Consider the following 16,589-nt stretch of genomic DNA (forward strand, 5'->3'; position numbering starts at 1 on the left):
AAGTGCTTTGTCAGAAGTGGAATTTGAACCCACACCTCCATTTGGAGACCAGAACCCTCAACATCTGAGAAGGTTGAAACTCTTGGAGTCTGGCACCTTAGACCGCTCGGCCATTCTGACACTTGCACCCTAGAACCTGATGATCAGTGCTATCACTGCAGCCTCCATGATGTCAAAATAGAGGAAGAAGTGGATTACAATTACTGCATATAGATGATTTCCAATTCTTTTTGCGATCCAATCATTATTAAAAGTGCTTTGTCAGAAGTGGGATTTGAACCCACGCCTCCATTTGGAGACCAGAAACCTCAACATCTGAGAAGGTTGACACTCCTTGAGGCTGGCGCCTTAGACCGCTTGGCCATTCTCACACTTGCATCCCAGCACCTGATGATCACTGCTATCACTGTAGCCTCCATGATGACAAAATACAGGAAAAAGCTGAGAACACTTAGCTTCATGTACATTATTTCAAGTTAATTTTGCGTTTCAGTCATTCTAAAAGTTCTTTTCTCAGAAGTGGGAGTTGAACCCACGCCTCCATTTGGAGACCAGAATTCTCAACATCTGAAATGGTTGAAACTCCTTGATTCTGACACCTTAGACCGATCAGCCATTCTGACACTTACAGCAAAGATCCTGATGATCAGTGCGATCACTTTAGCCTCCATGATGTCACAATACAGGAAAAAGCAGAAAACATTTAGCTTGTTCTACATTTTTTCAAGTTAATTTTGCGTTTCAGTCATTCTAAAAGTTCTTTTCTCAGAAGTGGGATTTGAACCCGCACCTCCATTTGGAGAGCAGAATCCTCAACATCTGAAAAGGTGGAAACTCCTTGAGTCTGGCGCCTTAGCCATTCTGACACTTGCAGAGAGGATCAGAATTATTAGTGCTATCACTGCAGCCTCCATGATGTCAAACTGCAGGAAGAAGTGGATAATAGTTACTGCACATAGATGATTTCCAATTCTTTTTGCGATCCAATCATTCTTAAAAGTGCTTTGTCAGAAGTGGGATTTGAACCCACGCCTCCATTTGGAGACCAAAATCCTCAACATCTGAGAAGGTGGAAACTCCTTGAGACTGGCGCCTTAGACCGCTCGGCCCTTCTGACTTTTACAGTCAAGATCAGAATTATCAGTGCTATCACTGTAGCCTCCATGATGTCACAATACAGGAAAAAGCTGAGAACACTTAGCTTCATCTATATTATTTCAAGTTAATTTTTTCGTTTCAGTCTTTCTAAAATTTCTTTTGTCAGAAGTGGGATTTGAACCCACACCTCCATTTGGAGACCAGAATCCTCAACATCTGAGAAAGCTGAAACTCCTTGAGTCTGGCGCCTCAGACCACTTGGCCTTTCTGACACTTGCGTGCCAGCACCTGATGATCAGTGCTATCACTGCAGCCTCCATGATGTCAAACTGCAGGAAGAAGATAATATAAATGACTGCATATACATTATTTCAAGATTCTTAATAAAATCAAGTAATTCTAAATGTTTTTCATCAGGATTGGGATTTGAACCTGATGATCGATGCTATTACTGCAGCCTCCATGATGTCAAAATACAGAAAGAACTGGACAACAATTACTGCACATAGATGATTTCCAATTCTTTTTGCGATCCAATAATTCTTAAAAGTGCTTTGTCAGACTCCTTGAGCTTGGCACCTTAGACCGCTCAGCCATTCTGACACTTGCAGTCAAGATCAGAATTATCAGTGCTATCACTGTAGCCTCCATGATGTCACAATACAGGAAAAAGCTGAGAACATTTAGCTTGATCTACATTATTTCAAATTAATTTTGCGTTTGAGTCATTCTAAAAATTATTTTGTCAGAAGTGGGATTTGAACCCACGCCTCCATTTGGAGACCAGAATCCTCAACATCTGAGAAGGTTATAACACCGTGAGTGTGGCGCCTCAGACCGCTTGGCCTTTCTGACACTTGCGTGCCAGCACCTGATGATCAGTGCTATCACTGCAGCCTCCATGATGTCAAACTGCAGGAAGAAGATAATATAAATGACTGCATATACATTATTTCAAGATTCTTAATAAAATCAAGTAATTCTAAATGTTTTTCATCAGGATTGGGATTTGAACCTGATGATCGATGCTATTACTGCAGCCTCCATGATGTCAAAATACAGGAAGAACTGGATAACAATTACTGCACATAGATGATTTCCAATTCTTTTTGCGATCCAATAATTCTTAAAAGTGCTTTGTCAGACTCCTTGGCACCTTAGACCGCTCAGCCATTCTGACACTTGCAGAGAGGATCAGAATTATCAGTGCTATCACTGTAGCCTCCATGATGTCAAAATACAGGAAAAAGCTAACAACACTTAGCTTCATGTACATTATTTCAAGTTAATTTTGCGTTTCAGTCATTCTAAAAGTTCTTTTCTCAGAAGTGAGAGTTGAACCCACGCCTCCATTTGGAGAGCAGAATCCTCAACATCTGAGAAGGTGGAAACTCCTTGATTCTGACACCTTAGACCGATCGGCCATTCTGACACTTACAGCAAAGATCCTGATGATCAGTGCTATCACTGTAGCCTCCATGATGTCACAATACAGGAAAAAGCAGAGAACATTTAGCATGATCTACATTATTTCAAGTTAATTTTGCGTTTCAGTCATTCTAAAAATTATTTTGTCAGAAGTGGGATTTGAACCCACGCCTCCATTTGGAGACCAGAAACCTCAACATCTGAGAAGGTTATAACACCTTGAGTCTGGCGCCTTAGACCACTCGGCCATTCTGACACTTGCAGAGAGGATCAGAATTATCAGTGCTATCACTGCAGTCTCCATGATGTCAAAATAGAGGAAGAAGTGGATTACAATTACTGCATATAGATGATTTCCAATTCTTTTTGCGATCCAATCATTATTAAAAGTGCTTTGTCAGAAGTGGGATTTGAACCCACGCCTCCATTTGGAGACTAGAATCCTCAAAATCTGAGAAGGTTGACACTCCTTGAGTCTGGCGCCTTAGACCGCTCGGCCATTCTGACACTTGCATCCCAGCACCTGATGATCAGTGCTATCACTGTAGCCTCCATGATGTCAAAATACAGGAAAAAGCTGAGAACACTTAGCTTCATCTATAATATTTCAAGTTAATTTTGCGTTTCAGTCATTCTAAAGTTCTTTTTGTCAGAAGTGGGATTTGAACCCACGCCTCCATTTGGAGACCAGAATCCTCAACATCTGAGAAGGTTGAACTCCTTGAGTCTGGCGCCTTAGACCGCTCGGCCATTCTGACACTTGCAGAGAGCACCTGAATTGATCAGTGCTATCACTGTAGCCTCCATGATGTCAAAATACAGGAAAAAGCTGAGAACACTTAGCTTCATCTACATTATTTCATTTTGCGTTTCAGTCATTTAAGTTCTTTTGCGATTTGAACCCAGCCTCCATTTCATCTTCAACATCTGAGAAGGTTAAAAGTAGACCGCTCATTCTTTGCTCAGAAGTGGGATTTGAACCCACAAGTTAATTTTGCCTCCATTTGGAGACATTTGGAGAGCAGAATCCTCAACATCTGAGAAGGTGGAAACTCCTTGAGTCTGGCGCCTTAGACCGCTCGGCCCTTCTGACTTTTACAGTCATGAACAGAATTATCAGTGCTATCACTGTAGCCTCCATGATATCAAAATACAGGAAAAAGCTGGAGAACAACTTAGCTTCATCATAGATTATTTCAAGTTCTTTTTGCGATTCAAGTCATTCTTAAAAGTTCTTTTGTCAGAAGTGGGATTTGAACCCACGCCTCCATTTGGAGACCAGAATCCTCAACATCTGAGAAAGCTGAAACTCCTTGAGTCTGGCGCCTCAGACCACTTGGCCTTTCTGACACTTGCGTGCCAGCACCTGATGATCAGTGCTATCACTGCAGCCTCCATGATGTCAAACTGCAGGAAGAAGATAATATAAATGACTGCATATACATTATTTCAAGATTCTTAATAAAATCAAGTAATTCTAAATGTTTTTCATCAGGATTGGGATTTGAACCTGATGATCGATGCTATTACTGCAGCCTCCATGATGTCAAAATACAGGAAGAACTGGATAACAATTACTGCACATAGATGATTTCCAATTCTTTTTGCGATCCAATCATTCTTAAAAGTGCTTTGTCAGAAGTGCGATTTGAACCCACGCCTCCATTTGGAGACCAGAATCCTCAACATCTGAGAAGGTTGAAACTCCTTGAGTCTGGCGCCTTAGACCACTCGGCCATTCTGACACTTGCAGAAAGGATTTCAGAATTATCAGTGCTATCACTGTAGCCTCCATGATGTCAAAATACAGGAAAAAGCTGAGAACACTTAGCTTCATGTACATTATTTCAAGTTAATTTTGCGTTTCAGTCATTCTAAAAGTTCTTTTGTCAGAAGTGGGATTTGAACCCACGCCTCCATTTGGAAGACCAGAATCCTCAACATCTGAATTGGTTGAAACTCCTTGATTCTGACACCTTAGACCGATCGGCCATTCTGACACTTACAGCAAAGTTCCTGATGATCAGTGCTATCACTGTAGCCTCCATGATGTCACAATACAGGAAAAAGCAGAGAACATTTAGCTTGATCTACATTATTTCAAGTTAATTTTGCGTTTCAGTCATTCTAAAAATGTCAGAATTTTGAACCCAAGTCTTGGAGACCAGAATCCTCAACATCTGAGAAGGTGGAAACTCCTTGATTGGCGCCTGAACTTGGCCTTTCTGACACTTGCGTGCCAGCCTGATGATCCATTGCAGCCTCCATGAGTCAAACTGCAGGAAGAAGATAATATAAATGACTGCATATACATTATTTCAAGATTCTTAATAAAATCAAGTAATTCTAAATGTTTTTCATCAGGATTGGGATTTGAACCTGATGATCGATGCTATTACTGCAGCCTCCATGATGTCAAAATACAGGAAGAACTGGATAACAATTACTGCACATAGATGATTTCCAATTCTTTTTGCGATCCAATAATTCTTAAAAGTGCTTTGTCAGACTCCTTGGCACCTTAGACCGCTCAGCCATTCTGACACTTGCAGAGAGGATCAGAATTATCAGTGCTATCACTGTAGCCTCCATGATGTCAAAATACAGGAAAAAGCTGAGAACACTTAGCTTCATCTACATTATTTCAAGTCAATTTTGCGTTTCAGTCATTCTAAAAGTTCTTTTGTCAGAAGTGGGATTTGAACCCACGCCTCCATTTGGAGACCAGAATCCTCAACATCTGAGAAGGTTGACACTACTTGAGTCTGGCGCCTTAGACCGCTCGGCCATTCTGACACTTGCATCCCAGCACCTGATGATCACTGCTATCACTGTAGCCTCCATGATGACAAAATACAGGAAAAAGCTAACGACACTTAGCTTCATGTACATTATTTCAAGTTAATTTTGCGTTTCAGTCATTCTAAAAGTTATTTTCTCAGAAGTGGGATTTGAACCCACACCTCCATTTGGAGAGCAGAATCCTCAACATCTGAGAAGGTGGAAACTCCTTGAGTCTGTCGCCTTAGACCGCTCGGCCCTTCTGACTTTTACAGTCATGAACAGAATTATCAGTGCTATCATTGTAGCCTCCATGATGTCAAAATACAGGAAAAAGTGGATAACAACTCCTGCACATAGATGATTTCCAATTCTTTTTGTGATCCAATCATTCTTAAAAGTGCTTTGTCAGAAGTGGGATTTGAACCCACACCTCCATTCGGAGAACAGAATCCTCAACATCTGAGAAGATTGAAACTCCTTGAGTCTGGCGCCTTAGACCGCTCGGCCATTCTGACACTTGCAGAGAGTATCAGAATTATTAGTGCTATCACTGCAGCCTCCATGATGTCAAACTGCAGGAAGAAGTGGATAACAATTACTGCACATAGATGATTTCCAATTCTTTTTGCGATCCAATCATTCTTAAAAGTGCTTTGTCAGAAGTGGGATTTGAACCCACGCCTCCATTTTGAGACCAGAAACCTCAACATCTGAGAAGGTTATAACACCTTGAGTCTGGCGCCTTAGACCACTCGGCCATTCTGACACTTGTGTCTTTGCACCTGATGATCATTACTATCACTGCTGCCTCCATGATGTCAAACTGCAGGAAGAAGATAATATAAATTACTGCATATACAAAATTTCAAGATTCTTAATAAAATCAAGTAATTCTAAATGTTTTTCATCAGGATTGGGATTTGAACCTGATGATCGATGCTATTACTGCAGCCTCCATGATGTCAAAATACAGGAAGATCTGGATAACAATTACTGCATATAGATGATTTCCAATTCTTTTTGCCATCCAATCATTCTTAAAAGTGTTTTGTCAGAAGTGCGATTTGAACCCACGCCTCCATTTGGAGACCAGAATCCTCAACATCTGAGAAGGTTGACACTCCTTGAGTCTGGCGCCTTAGACCGCTCAGCCATTCTGACACTTGCAGAGAGGATCAGAATTATCAGTGCTATCACTGCAGCCTCCATGATGTCAAAATAGATGAAGAAGTGGATTACAATTACTGCATATAGAAGATTTCCAATTCTTTTTGCGATCCAATCATTATTAAAAGTGCTTTGTCAGAAGTGGGATTTGAACCCACGCCTCCATTTGGAGAACAGAATCCTCAATATCTGAGAAGGTTGACACTCCTTGAGTCTGGCGCCTTAGACCGCTCGCTCTGACACTTGCCAGTGCTATCACTGTAGCCTCCATGATGTCAAAATACAGGAAAAAGCTGAACACTTAGCTTCCATTATTTCAGCACCTGATGATCACTGCTATCACTGTAGCCTCCATGATGTCGCAATACAGGAAAAAGCTGAGAACACTTAGCTTCATCTATATTATTTCAAGTTAATTTTTTCGTTTCAGTCTTTCTAAAATTTCTTTTGTCAGAAGTGGGATTTGAACCCACGCCTCCATTTGGAGACCATTTGGAGACTCAGAACATCTGAGAAGGTTATAACACCTTGAGTCTGGCGCCTTAGACCACTCGGCCATTCTGACACTTGCATCTCAGCACCTGATGATCAGTGCTATCACTGTAGCCTCCATGATGTCAAAATACAGGAAAAAGCTGAGAACACTTAGCTTCATCTATAATATTTCAAGTTAATTTTGCGTTTCAGTCATTCTAAAAGTTCTTTTGTCAGAAGTGGGATTTGAACCCACGCCTCCATTTGGAGACCAGAATCCTCAACATCTGAGAAGGTTCAAAGTCCTTGAGTCTGGCGCCTTAGACCACTTGGCCTTTCTGACACTTGCGTGCCAGCACCTGATGATCAGTGCTATCACTGCAGCCTCCATGATGTCAAACTGCAGGAAGAAGATAATATAAATGACTGCATATACATTATTCCAAGATTCTTAATAAAATCAAGTAATTCTAAATGTTTTTCATCAGGATTGGGATTTGAACCTGATGATCGATGCTATTACTGCAGCCTCCATGATGTCAAAATACAGGAAGAACTGGATAACAATTACTGCACATAGATGATTTCCAATTCTTTTTGCGATCCAATAATTCTTAAAAGTGCTTTGTCAGACTCCTTGAGCTTGGCACCTTAGACCGCTCAGCCATTCTGACACTTGCAGTCAAGATTAGAATTATCAGTGCTATCACTGTAGCCTCCATGATGTCAAAATACAGGAAAAAGCTGAGAACACTTAGCTTCATGTACATTATGTCAAGTTAATTTTGCGTTTCAGTCATTCTAAAAGTTCTTTTCTCAGAAGTGGGAGTTGAACCCACGCCTCCATTTGGAAACCAGAATCCTCAACATCTGAATTGGTTGAAACTCCTTGATTCTGACACCTTAGACCGATCGGCCATTCTGACACTTGCGGAGAGGATCAGAATTATCAGTGCTATCACTGTAGCCTCCATGATGTCACAATACAGGAAAAGGCAGAGAACATTTAGCTTGATCTACATTATTTCAAGTTAATTTTGCGTTTCAGTCATTCTAAAAATTATTTTGTCAGAAGTGGGATTTGAACCCACGCCTCCATTGGGAGACCAGAATCCTCAACATCTGAGAAGGGTGAAACTCCTTGAGTCTGGCGCCTTAGACCGCTCGGCCATTCTGACACTTGCAGAGAGGATCAGAATTATCAGTGCTATCACTGTAGCCTCCATAATGTCAAAATACAGGAAAAAGCTGAGAATACTTAGCTTCATCTACATTATTTCAAGTTAATTTTGCGTTTCAGTCATTCTAAAAGTTCTTTTGTCAGAAGTGGGATTTGAACCCACGCCTCCATTTGGAGACCAGAATCCTCAACATCTGAGAAGGTTGACACTACTTGAGTCTGGCGCCTTAGACCGCTCGGCCATTCTGACACTTGCATCCCAGCACCTGATGATCACTGCTATCACTGTAGCCTCCATGATGATAAAATACAGTAAAAAGCTAACAACACTTAGCTTCATGTACATTATTTCAAGTTAATTTTGCGTTTCAGTCATTCTAAAAGTTCTTTTCTCAGAAGTGGGATTTGAGCCCACACCTCCATTTGGAGAGCAGAATCCTCAACATCTGAGAAGGTGGAAACTCCTTGAGTCTGGCGCCTTAGACCGCTCGGCCCTTCTGACTTTTACAGTCAAGAACAGAATTATCAGTGCTATCACTGTAGCCTCCATGATGTCAAAATACAGGAAAAAGTGGATAACAATTCCTGCACATAGATGATTTCCAATTCTTTTTGCGATCCAATCATTCTTAAAAGTGCTTTGTCAGAAGTGGGATTTGAACCCACGCCTCCATTTGGAGACCAGAATCCTCAACATCTGAGAAGGTTGAAACTCCTTGAGTCTGGCGCCTTAGACCGCTCGGCCATTCTGACACTTGCAGAGAGGATCAGAATTATCAGTGCTATCACTGCAGCCTCCATGATGTCAAAATAGAGGAAGAAGTGGATTACAATTACTGCATATAGATGATTTCCAATTCTTTTTGCGATCCAATCATTATTAAAAGTGCTTTGTCAGAAGTGGGATTTGAACCCACGCCTCCATTTGGAGACCAGAATCCTCAACATCTGAGAAGGTTATAACACCTTGAGTCTGGCGCCTTAGACCACTCGGCCATTCTGACACTTGCATCTCAGCACCTGATGATCAGTGCTATCACTGTAGCCTCCATGATGTCAAACTACAGGAAAAAGCTGAGAACACTTAGCTTCATCTATAATATTTCAAGTTAATTTTGCGTTTCAGTCATTCTAAAAGTTCTTTTGTCAGAAGTGGGATTTGAACCCAAGCCTCCACTTGGAGACCAGAATCCTCAACATCTGAGAAAGCTGAAACTCCTTGAGTCTGGCGCCTCAGACCACTTGGCCTTTCTGACACTTGCGTGCCAGCACCTGATGATCAGTGCTATCACTGCAGCCTCCATGATGTCAAACTGCAGGAAGAAGATAATATAAATGACTGCATATACATTATTTCAAGATTCTTAATAAAATCAAGTAATTCTAAATGTTTTTCATCAGGATTGGGATTTGAATCTGATGATCGATGCTATTACTGCAGCCTCCATGATGTCAAAATACATGAAGAACTGGATAACAATTACTGCACATAGATGATTTCCAATTCTTTTTGCGATCCAATCATTCTTAAAAGTGCTTTGTCAGAAGTGGGATTTGAACCCACGCCTCCATTTGGAGACCAGAATCCTCAACATCTGAGAAGGTTCAAAGTCCTTGAGTCTGGCGCCTTAGACCACTTGGCCTTTCTGACACTTGCAATCAAGATCCGGATTATCAGTGCTGTCACTGCAGCCTCAAACTTAAAATCTGAGGGTACAGGGTTCAAGTCCCTATTCAGGTGAAGGGTTGTCAGTTCGTTGCAGACCACACCTAATCATATGCTGTGCTCTTCCCTGCCTTTAAAGGGAGGTGGTCTTCCTCACCTAGAAAAGATGTGGTAGGGTTACTTCCCATCATTTGGATTTGCTTTACCTGCGGTAAGACTTGGTTGCTACTGAGCGGTCGCATGCAGGCCAAGGCGAGTGGTGTGATGTTTAATTTAAATTACATGTAAAATAAAGACGTTATGTTATATTGTGATATAATGGTGTTTTCTGGAAGCGACTAAAGATCAAAGTAATTTTATCAGCTGAAAGGCAGAATACAAATATTTTAAGTTAGACATTATATAACAGCTTCAGGTTGTGTTTTAGTGTTGGTAACATGTCCCACATTGTCCCACACAAACTTGTTTGTTGGATGGTGGTCACCCTAGGAGAGTCCCTACAAGGATAGTGAACCAGATGTGTGTGTGTGTGTGTGTGTGTGTGTGTGTGTGTGTGTGTGTGTGTGTGCATGTATGCAAGCCAGTAATTGTATTCAAACTTTAAGTTCCTGATAGCAATAGTGCACACAACTGATCCAAGGTATTGTGAAGATCCAGCAGCCTGAAGGAGCGTTGAAACAGTCCAGTACCTTTGCAAAGTACAAATGTTATTTCAGATGTATAAAAAAAAGTGAAAATGAATACATATAAAGTAGATAAAGCATTAGGAACTAGTTTGTAGGCTACATGAGATTAACTGCTGTCGTGTGATGGGCTGCTTTTTAATTGCAGTAAGACTTTTTCAACCTGAGAAATCAGAGACCTCTGGTGGTGGAAAGATAAACGGCAATTTAAGGAGAATTTCAAAAAGCAATGAAAATGAAATGCCATTATTTTCTCAATCATATGCTCTCTTTATATATATATATATATATATATATATATATATATATATATATATATATATATATATACAGAAACAAAGAACAAAGGTTACAACCTTAATGCAACTTTTTGTATAACACCGTAGTTCACTGTGATCACGTTTGTCAAGCTCCAAAAGAAGAAGAAGAAAACAAGGTTTATCTGCTGTCTTCAGAAAACCTGGAATATAGCACAAGAGACATATAACTAGCTTTATAGTAAAATACTTAATTTTTATGAAGCTTAAAAAACACACAGCTTATTGACATCCTTCACAGTATTTTTTCACTGCAACAATGACACCTGCAAAGGACCTCTTTAAATAAAATTATATTTTAATTAGAATTATTCTTCAGCCAAAATTATATTGTAACCAAAATATTTCAGAATTTTATGAATGATATGTGCATGACTTCAATTTAAAGGGACAATTCTCCCCAAAATAAAAATTTCTGTCATCATTTACTCAAGTTTTTTTTTTTTTTTTTTTTTTTGGGTGAACTATCCCTATAAGGTATTCTTATTAAAAAGACGAATAAATGTCAATCCTCATCTGACCCCATAACAGTGATTATTTCTACAGTTTACTAGTCTATCCTTCCTTATTGACATTCTATTATAATAAACTTTTGATACTTGTATCAGAACAATCTGCAGTTTCACTGGTATTAGAGAACTTCCTATTCTAACTGAACAAATGTTTTTTAATGCGTTTTTTTATTATTATTAAGTTTTAGTGAAGATTGGCCTATTATATATTGTTATAAATTTATTTTATAGATGTCAACAAAATAAGTGAGTCAAAAGATCTCACAAAAGAACCATATGGAATTAGCCTTTTAATATTTAATTTGCTTCCTCATATCTTTATTATTATTATTATTATTATTATTATTATTATTATTAATTTATTTATTATCAAATTCGTTATTGGGAACCCACCAATGTTATAAAGATTATCTATTAACCAGGTTATTTCATAGTGTGAGTAATAAACAAAAGAGTAGCTGGAGGTGAACTAACTGGGTAAAGTCCACTTGATGCATATCTCGTTTAATTTGTAGACAAAATAGATAGACAGACAGACAGACTGACTGTTTTTGAATTGCCCACTGGGGGTCATAGTTTACCAACTTTCCAAAATACAGCTACAGCGGAATACCACCAACAACACCTGAATGTATTATTGGTTTCATTTTGTTTGTAGAATCTGGTTAGGACTTTGTTTCCTTTTAATCTTCTTTTATACTACAGTGTGCGGACAATTCATACAGAGTTTTCTGCCCTTCCAAAGATGGAAGTTTGCCAACACATCTAGTTTGACTCTTGGGCTCTTCAGCAGCAGAGCTGGGCCAGTACCGGTGCGCGTGCTTTCACTGAGTCTGCGCGTGCCCGCGGCCTGTAGGAGGTCCAGAATAACGGAGCCAAAGATCATCATCACCATCATCATCATCACACCGGAGGAGAGGCCCAGTGAATACATGCCCGACACGCCTCATCCGGAATGGAAAGATGAGTTTACGAGTCTGATCTCAAGCGTGTGCTGTGTTCGATTCGGGGATTTGAGTGCAGATCCAGAGGTTCGGCCGCCCGTCGGTTCGGCTGCGTGACTACAGCAACATGCGCGTGTGTAACTGAAACGCATGCATCCGATCAGGACACGGACTCCAGGAACCAAGTCAAGCCGTGGAGTAGACGACTTAAAGCTCACGGGTTCACCGATCATCATCATCCGCTACATGTGACCGAACCGAACCGTCCGAACCCATCTGCAGCTTCTCCAGCGAGCTGCGCGTTAGCACGGTGAGAAAACACTTACAACGTGAATATTAGAGGATTAAGAATAGGGGATTGTTTCAGATCATTCATGCAATTTGAACCGTTGAAGCGTTTTACTAGATGTGGATACCTGTTCTGATCGGGTTCGTCTCGGGATCCGCCAAGGACTTTAGTTCAAATCTCATTAAATACCCGAATCAGCCAGACACCGGCCACTTTAAATGAATGACAGACAATAGAAGATAATATTGCTCAAATAATGAAACAATTCATTTAAATGAAGAGAGATTTTTTTTTTCTTCATTTTTTAAAAGAGAAATGAATCCTATATAATGACAAGATGTGACCGTTAAACTGAATTAATGACCTGAGTTCGCATTAGCCTAGCATGCTAACACAGCAGCGCACGCACAGACACACTTTATGCTTTATTTAACATTAGGGATTGTATATGTTATCGTGTTTATTCATTCATTTATATGTCTAGATTTGAACTGTTAGAAAATTATACATGTTTCAGAATAAATTGGCAGTGCTGTTTTAGCAGCAGTTAAAACTGTATGTAGCATGTTAGCCGCGTTAGCGCTGTGTTCAACACCACATTTTAAACATTTAACCTTCATTCAGAGTATTTTTTTTTTTATTATTCCAATTAAACCTAAACAGACGAATAAAAGCCATTCAAACAACAATAACTGAGTTGAAGTTAAACTGAAACCGGTCATGTTTGCGCTATCAAACGTTATTGTGATTGGAAATATCTCTCATGTTATGAATCATTACAATCACCTTCATTCTTATCATAATTATTTTGTACTCGTTTATTTTTATGACATGTATACTAAATCATGACAAATATATGATTAAGGATGATGGTGTAATAAAGTGGATCTTAGTCACTTTGGTTAACTTGAAGTGGCTCCTCCTCAACATGCTTATCAGGAAACACACCATTTAATTTGAACCAAAGTTTTCTTTGTTTGTTTTGCATGATACACGGATATCAAAGTCTAACTGGCTTAAAGGGTGTCAGTAACCGGCACATTTATATCTGAGGTTACTGGATGTGTGTTAGTAAATCAGTTCACTTCACATGTGCAAGTAAGCTACTTCTCTATACATTAAGTTCGGTTTCTTGTACTTTAGTCAACTCCATGTCTTGCGTTTACTAGCTTGATTTTAAACATTCATCAGCTGCAGGCATTGCTAAAGTGTTGAGATTTAATTTGCTTTGATGATCTTTTTATTTTAATTTTTGCAGGCAGGACAGTAAAGTATGGCTCCCCATCTGGATGCAGCCCGCAAATTGTTCTGGATTTTAATGAAGTCGCTGCTCCGTTTCACCTTCATGTTTGTCAATAATTGTGTTGCAATTCCATCCTACTGCCTCTACCTGATAGTCCTGCAGCCTTTAAGAGTTCTGGATGCCCACACGTTCTGGTACATCGAAGGGGTTATGTTCAGGTGGTTACTGGCAATGGTGGCATCTTGGGGATGGTGTGCAGGTTACACAGGTAAGACCGGCTTTTTCGCTCTTAAAAATAAATGTTCCATATGTAGGTTTACACAGTGATGCCGTAGAAGAACCATTATGGGTTCCCCAAAGTACCTTTCAGAGATCAATTCTTCAAAGAACTTTTTTTTTCTTAGTTTGAAGAACATTTGAATAATCTAAAGAACCTTTTTTTCCACTATAAAGAACCTTTTGTGGAATGGAAAGGTTCTATGAATGTAAAGGCCATATACAGTAAATTCGGTTTGTCAGTTAACTTTTTAGTGCTTAATCCTGTTCTATACACACAGTTCAGCCATCAAATTAACTCCTGGAAAATGCAGGTAGTGACAACCACATTTACAAAAATTCTATGCAGTGTGTACAGAACCAAACTGAACAAATATTTGTTAATGACGCACGATGAGAGACGAGATACATCTCTGATGCAAGTTGAAATACGTATTTAAACGTGCATCAGAGATGCATCTCTCGTCTGTATCTGCGGTGCAAAAAATCACAGGGAAAGCATTCCAAGCTTGGCTTGTGTTGCCAGATCTTGCAAATCAGCGAACAAGAACAAGCCCATAAAAAACTAAATAAATGGAAACGCTTAATGCTGAAAATAAGACCGAAATATCGAGACCAGCACCTGCTTACTTTAATAACTCCATAAACTCCGATCGCTGTATGAGCTAAGCTTGAACAACCCCAAAAGTGCTTATATGTGGACATGGCAACACTGCAAGAGCGCGCTCTGTGAAACAGCCTTTAAACATAAAGAAAACACAACATCTCCGTTGACTGTGCTTTAGTTAAATTTGCTGAACACAATTGACATTGTAATATTACTTTAGTCAGAATACCAAAACACACAAGACGCCAGAATGCTGCCATGGTTACCATGGTGTCAGGAATCGCAGTTTAGTGTCCCATACACACGGAGAGATCATTTAAGGGACTCACTCCGGCATTTAAATGCTGTTGTCACTCCTGAAACTTTAGTGTGTACAAAGGTTACAAAGGTTCTTCGTGGAACCATCAATGCCAATAAAGAACTGTTATTTTTTAAGAGTGTCCTGACATTTTGAATAAGGTTATTCAGAGTTGGTCAAGGCATCTAAATGTTCAGTTTTACCGCCTGGCAGTGTAAAGCAACGTTTCTGCAAGTAAGCCATGCAGGGCACTAGACTTCAGTCAGAGTCTCCTAGTGGCACCAAAATTTGACTGCTGAGTGCAGATCTATTGACTGTTTTTCATCTTTATTGACTCTCACACTGTTGGGTTTCCTGTGTTTGGATCGATTTCATTATTTTCTTTGGGAGACAAGTTTGATTAAGCTGTTACAGTATGTTTTTTGCTTTAATAGAGTGTATTTGGACAGTATTATATGGTGAGGATCTCAGGGGAGGTCTTTGTTTACCTCATCTCTCAATGAATCCACATTATCATTCATCACAGACTAGAAGTGGCTTGTTTTGCTTCATGTGTAGTGTTAGAAGTATCGATTTGAATTGGACTTTTTCATTAGAAAGAGATTTTTGGGTTTACTTGTAAAGCCAGTTTAAATTTATGGACAGGTTGGATCAAGGAGAGTTGATGCGCCTCCTGCTTACTCACGGGCATTTCACGGCTAATTTCATTTTGTTGCACGCTGGTACTAAGAGTAGCAAGAGTGTTGATTATATGCAGAAAGCTCTTGACTGATAATGTGGACCATGAGATGGAGGCGCAAGGGCTGGGACAATCAGCCAATCACAGAGATAGATAAGACCGGTCGTCAGCCTTTTACAAGATAACAAATAAACGTAGTTAATGACACATCAGCAGTGCCACACAGTTTGACATGCTATATTTAATCTAAAATTATTTATATGTATATATTATATATATTTTTTTTTTGAAATGTATACTTGAATGCATATGTATTTATTAATGTATTTGCTGTTACCTGGACATGACTTTTTCTCTGTTTAGCAGAACCATTATTTGAACTGGTAAAAATTTTTTAAATTAATTTATACTAGGGCTGGATGTTTAATCGAAGTAATCGAAAACGAAATTCAGAACCTCTAACCAACGTAATTTTCGCATGTTGGTTATTTCATTTTTTTAAATCCTGTTAATACTTTCCCCTTAAAAACATACTACCACATGTGTAATCACGTAATTCCGCCCTGTCCAGTTAGTGGCATGGAAGCAACACGGAGGCAAACTCAAATAGCGAGTCAACACACACAGACAAGCGAGCACTGAAGAATCACTTTCACTTGTGTCTTCACTAAACTTTGTCAATTTTTTGTGCTTTAAGGTTTGCCAGTTTGGACATGTGTATCTTTATATTGAGCTACTACGCTGATGCATTGTGGCACATGAACACTCATAAATACAGTAGCTCGCACATCACATGAAGATTGTGCACACAAAGAAGGAGCGCAGAAACTCGTTGTCAACTCTGTCCTGTGATTTATCACTAAAGTAGCTTAGAAACTCAAAAGTCATAGCATAGCCTATATTTTTCTACTTTTGAAATAACTACTTACAACCTACAGCTTCAC

The 16,589-nt window shown here is 39.5% G+C and overlaps 1 protein-coding gene and 15 non-coding genes across 17 annotated transcripts in view; 1 reads left to right on the top strand and 15 right to left on the bottom strand.

The window, feature by feature from the left end:
- Positions 1 to 2,670: 2,670 nt before the first annotated feature.
- Positions 2,671 to 2,782, bottom strand: trnal-caa. The gene is made up of 2 exons: positions 2,745 to 2,782; positions 2,671 to 2,716 (listed from the first exon to the last, which is right to left on the bottom strand). It is a non-coding gene; the product is annotated as a tRNA-Leu (tRNA).
- A 139-nt stretch (positions 2,783 to 2,921) lies between these two features.
- On the bottom strand, positions 2,922 to 3,033 carry trnal-caa. The gene is made up of 2 exons: positions 2,996 to 3,033; positions 2,922 to 2,967 (listed from the first exon to the last, which is right to left on the bottom strand). It is a non-coding gene; the product is annotated as a tRNA-Leu (tRNA).
- Positions 3,034 to 3,173: 140 nt separating this feature from the next.
- Positions 3,174 to 3,284, bottom strand: trnal-caa. The gene is made up of 2 exons: positions 3,247 to 3,284; positions 3,174 to 3,219 (listed from the first exon to the last, which is right to left on the bottom strand). It is a non-coding gene; the product is annotated as a tRNA-Leu (tRNA).
- An 875-nt stretch (positions 3,285 to 4,159) lies between these two features.
- Positions 4,160 to 4,271, bottom strand: trnal-caa. The gene is made up of 2 exons: positions 4,234 to 4,271; positions 4,160 to 4,205 (listed from the first exon to the last, which is right to left on the bottom strand). It is a non-coding gene; the product is annotated as a tRNA-Leu (tRNA).
- Positions 4,272 to 5,210: 939 nt separating this feature from the next.
- Positions 5,211 to 5,322, bottom strand: trnal-caa. The gene is made up of 2 exons: positions 5,285 to 5,322; positions 5,211 to 5,256 (listed from the first exon to the last, which is right to left on the bottom strand). It is a non-coding gene; the product is annotated as a tRNA-Leu (tRNA).
- A 391-nt stretch (positions 5,323 to 5,713) lies between these two features.
- Positions 5,714 to 5,825, bottom strand: trnal-caa. Its single transcript has 2 exons — positions 5,788 to 5,825; positions 5,714 to 5,759 (listed from the first exon to the last, which is right to left on the bottom strand). It is a non-coding gene; the product is annotated as a tRNA-Leu (tRNA).
- Positions 5,826 to 5,964: 139 nt separating this feature from the next.
- On the bottom strand, positions 5,965 to 6,076 carry trnal-caa. The gene is made up of 2 exons: positions 6,039 to 6,076; positions 5,965 to 6,010 (listed from the first exon to the last, which is right to left on the bottom strand). It is a non-coding gene; the product is annotated as a tRNA-Leu (tRNA).
- Positions 6,077 to 6,359: 283 nt separating this feature from the next.
- Positions 6,360 to 6,471, bottom strand: trnal-caa. Its single transcript has 2 exons — positions 6,434 to 6,471; positions 6,360 to 6,405 (listed from the first exon to the last, which is right to left on the bottom strand). It is a non-coding gene; the product is annotated as a tRNA-Leu (tRNA).
- A 454-nt stretch (positions 6,472 to 6,925) lies between these two features.
- Positions 6,926 to 7,042, bottom strand: trnal-caa. Its single transcript has 2 exons — positions 7,005 to 7,042; positions 6,926 to 6,964 (listed from the first exon to the last, which is right to left on the bottom strand). It is a non-coding gene; the product is annotated as a tRNA-Leu (tRNA).
- A 140-nt stretch (positions 7,043 to 7,182) lies between these two features.
- trnal-caa lies at positions 7,183 to 7,294 on the bottom strand. Its single transcript has 2 exons — positions 7,257 to 7,294; positions 7,183 to 7,228 (listed from the first exon to the last, which is right to left on the bottom strand). It is a non-coding gene; the product is annotated as a tRNA-Leu (tRNA).
- A 723-nt stretch (positions 7,295 to 8,017) lies between these two features.
- On the bottom strand, positions 8,018 to 8,129 carry trnal-caa. Its single transcript has 2 exons — positions 8,092 to 8,129; positions 8,018 to 8,063 (listed from the first exon to the last, which is right to left on the bottom strand). It is a non-coding gene; the product is annotated as a tRNA-Leu (tRNA).
- A 140-nt stretch (positions 8,130 to 8,269) lies between these two features.
- Positions 8,270 to 8,381, bottom strand: trnal-caa. The gene is made up of 2 exons: positions 8,344 to 8,381; positions 8,270 to 8,315 (listed from the first exon to the last, which is right to left on the bottom strand). It is a non-coding gene; the product is annotated as a tRNA-Leu (tRNA).
- Positions 8,382 to 8,772: 391 nt separating this feature from the next.
- On the bottom strand, positions 8,773 to 8,884 carry trnal-caa. The gene is made up of 2 exons: positions 8,847 to 8,884; positions 8,773 to 8,818 (listed from the first exon to the last, which is right to left on the bottom strand). It is a non-coding gene; the product is annotated as a tRNA-Leu (tRNA).
- A 139-nt stretch (positions 8,885 to 9,023) lies between these two features.
- Positions 9,024 to 9,135, bottom strand: trnal-caa. The gene is made up of 2 exons: positions 9,098 to 9,135; positions 9,024 to 9,069 (listed from the first exon to the last, which is right to left on the bottom strand). It is a non-coding gene; the product is annotated as a tRNA-Leu (tRNA).
- Positions 9,136 to 9,670: 535 nt separating this feature from the next.
- trnal-caa lies at positions 9,671 to 9,782 on the bottom strand. The gene is made up of 2 exons: positions 9,745 to 9,782; positions 9,671 to 9,716 (listed from the first exon to the last, which is right to left on the bottom strand). It is a non-coding gene; the product is annotated as a tRNA-Leu (tRNA).
- Positions 9,783 to 11,962: 2,180 nt separating this feature from the next.
- lpgat1 (lysophosphatidylglycerol acyltransferase 1) overlaps positions 11,963 to 16,589 on the top strand; it is a 49,420-nt gene continuing 44,793 nt past the window's right edge. The window contains exons 1-3 of one of the 2 annotated variants that reach the window (XM_048208441.1): positions 11,963 to 12,563; positions 13,549 to 13,640; positions 13,801 to 14,053. In XM_048208441.1, coding sequence (XP_048064398.1) covers positions 13,816 to 14,053 — 238 coding nt within the window. In that variant the 5' untranslated portion in view covers positions 11,963 to 12,563; positions 13,549 to 13,640; positions 13,801 to 13,815. The remainder of the gene's footprint in view (positions 12,564 to 13,548; positions 13,641 to 13,800; positions 14,054 to 16,589) is intronic. The other variant, XM_048208440.1, reaches the window with a different exon arrangement.

This window comes from Megalobrama amblycephala, linkage group LG11, assembly GCF_018812025.1.
Source record: "Megalobrama amblycephala isolate DHTTF-2021 linkage group LG11, ASM1881202v1, whole genome shotgun sequence".
NCBI classification, from domain to species: domain Eukaryota; kingdom Metazoa; phylum Chordata; class Actinopteri; order Cypriniformes; family Xenocyprididae; genus Megalobrama; species Megalobrama amblycephala.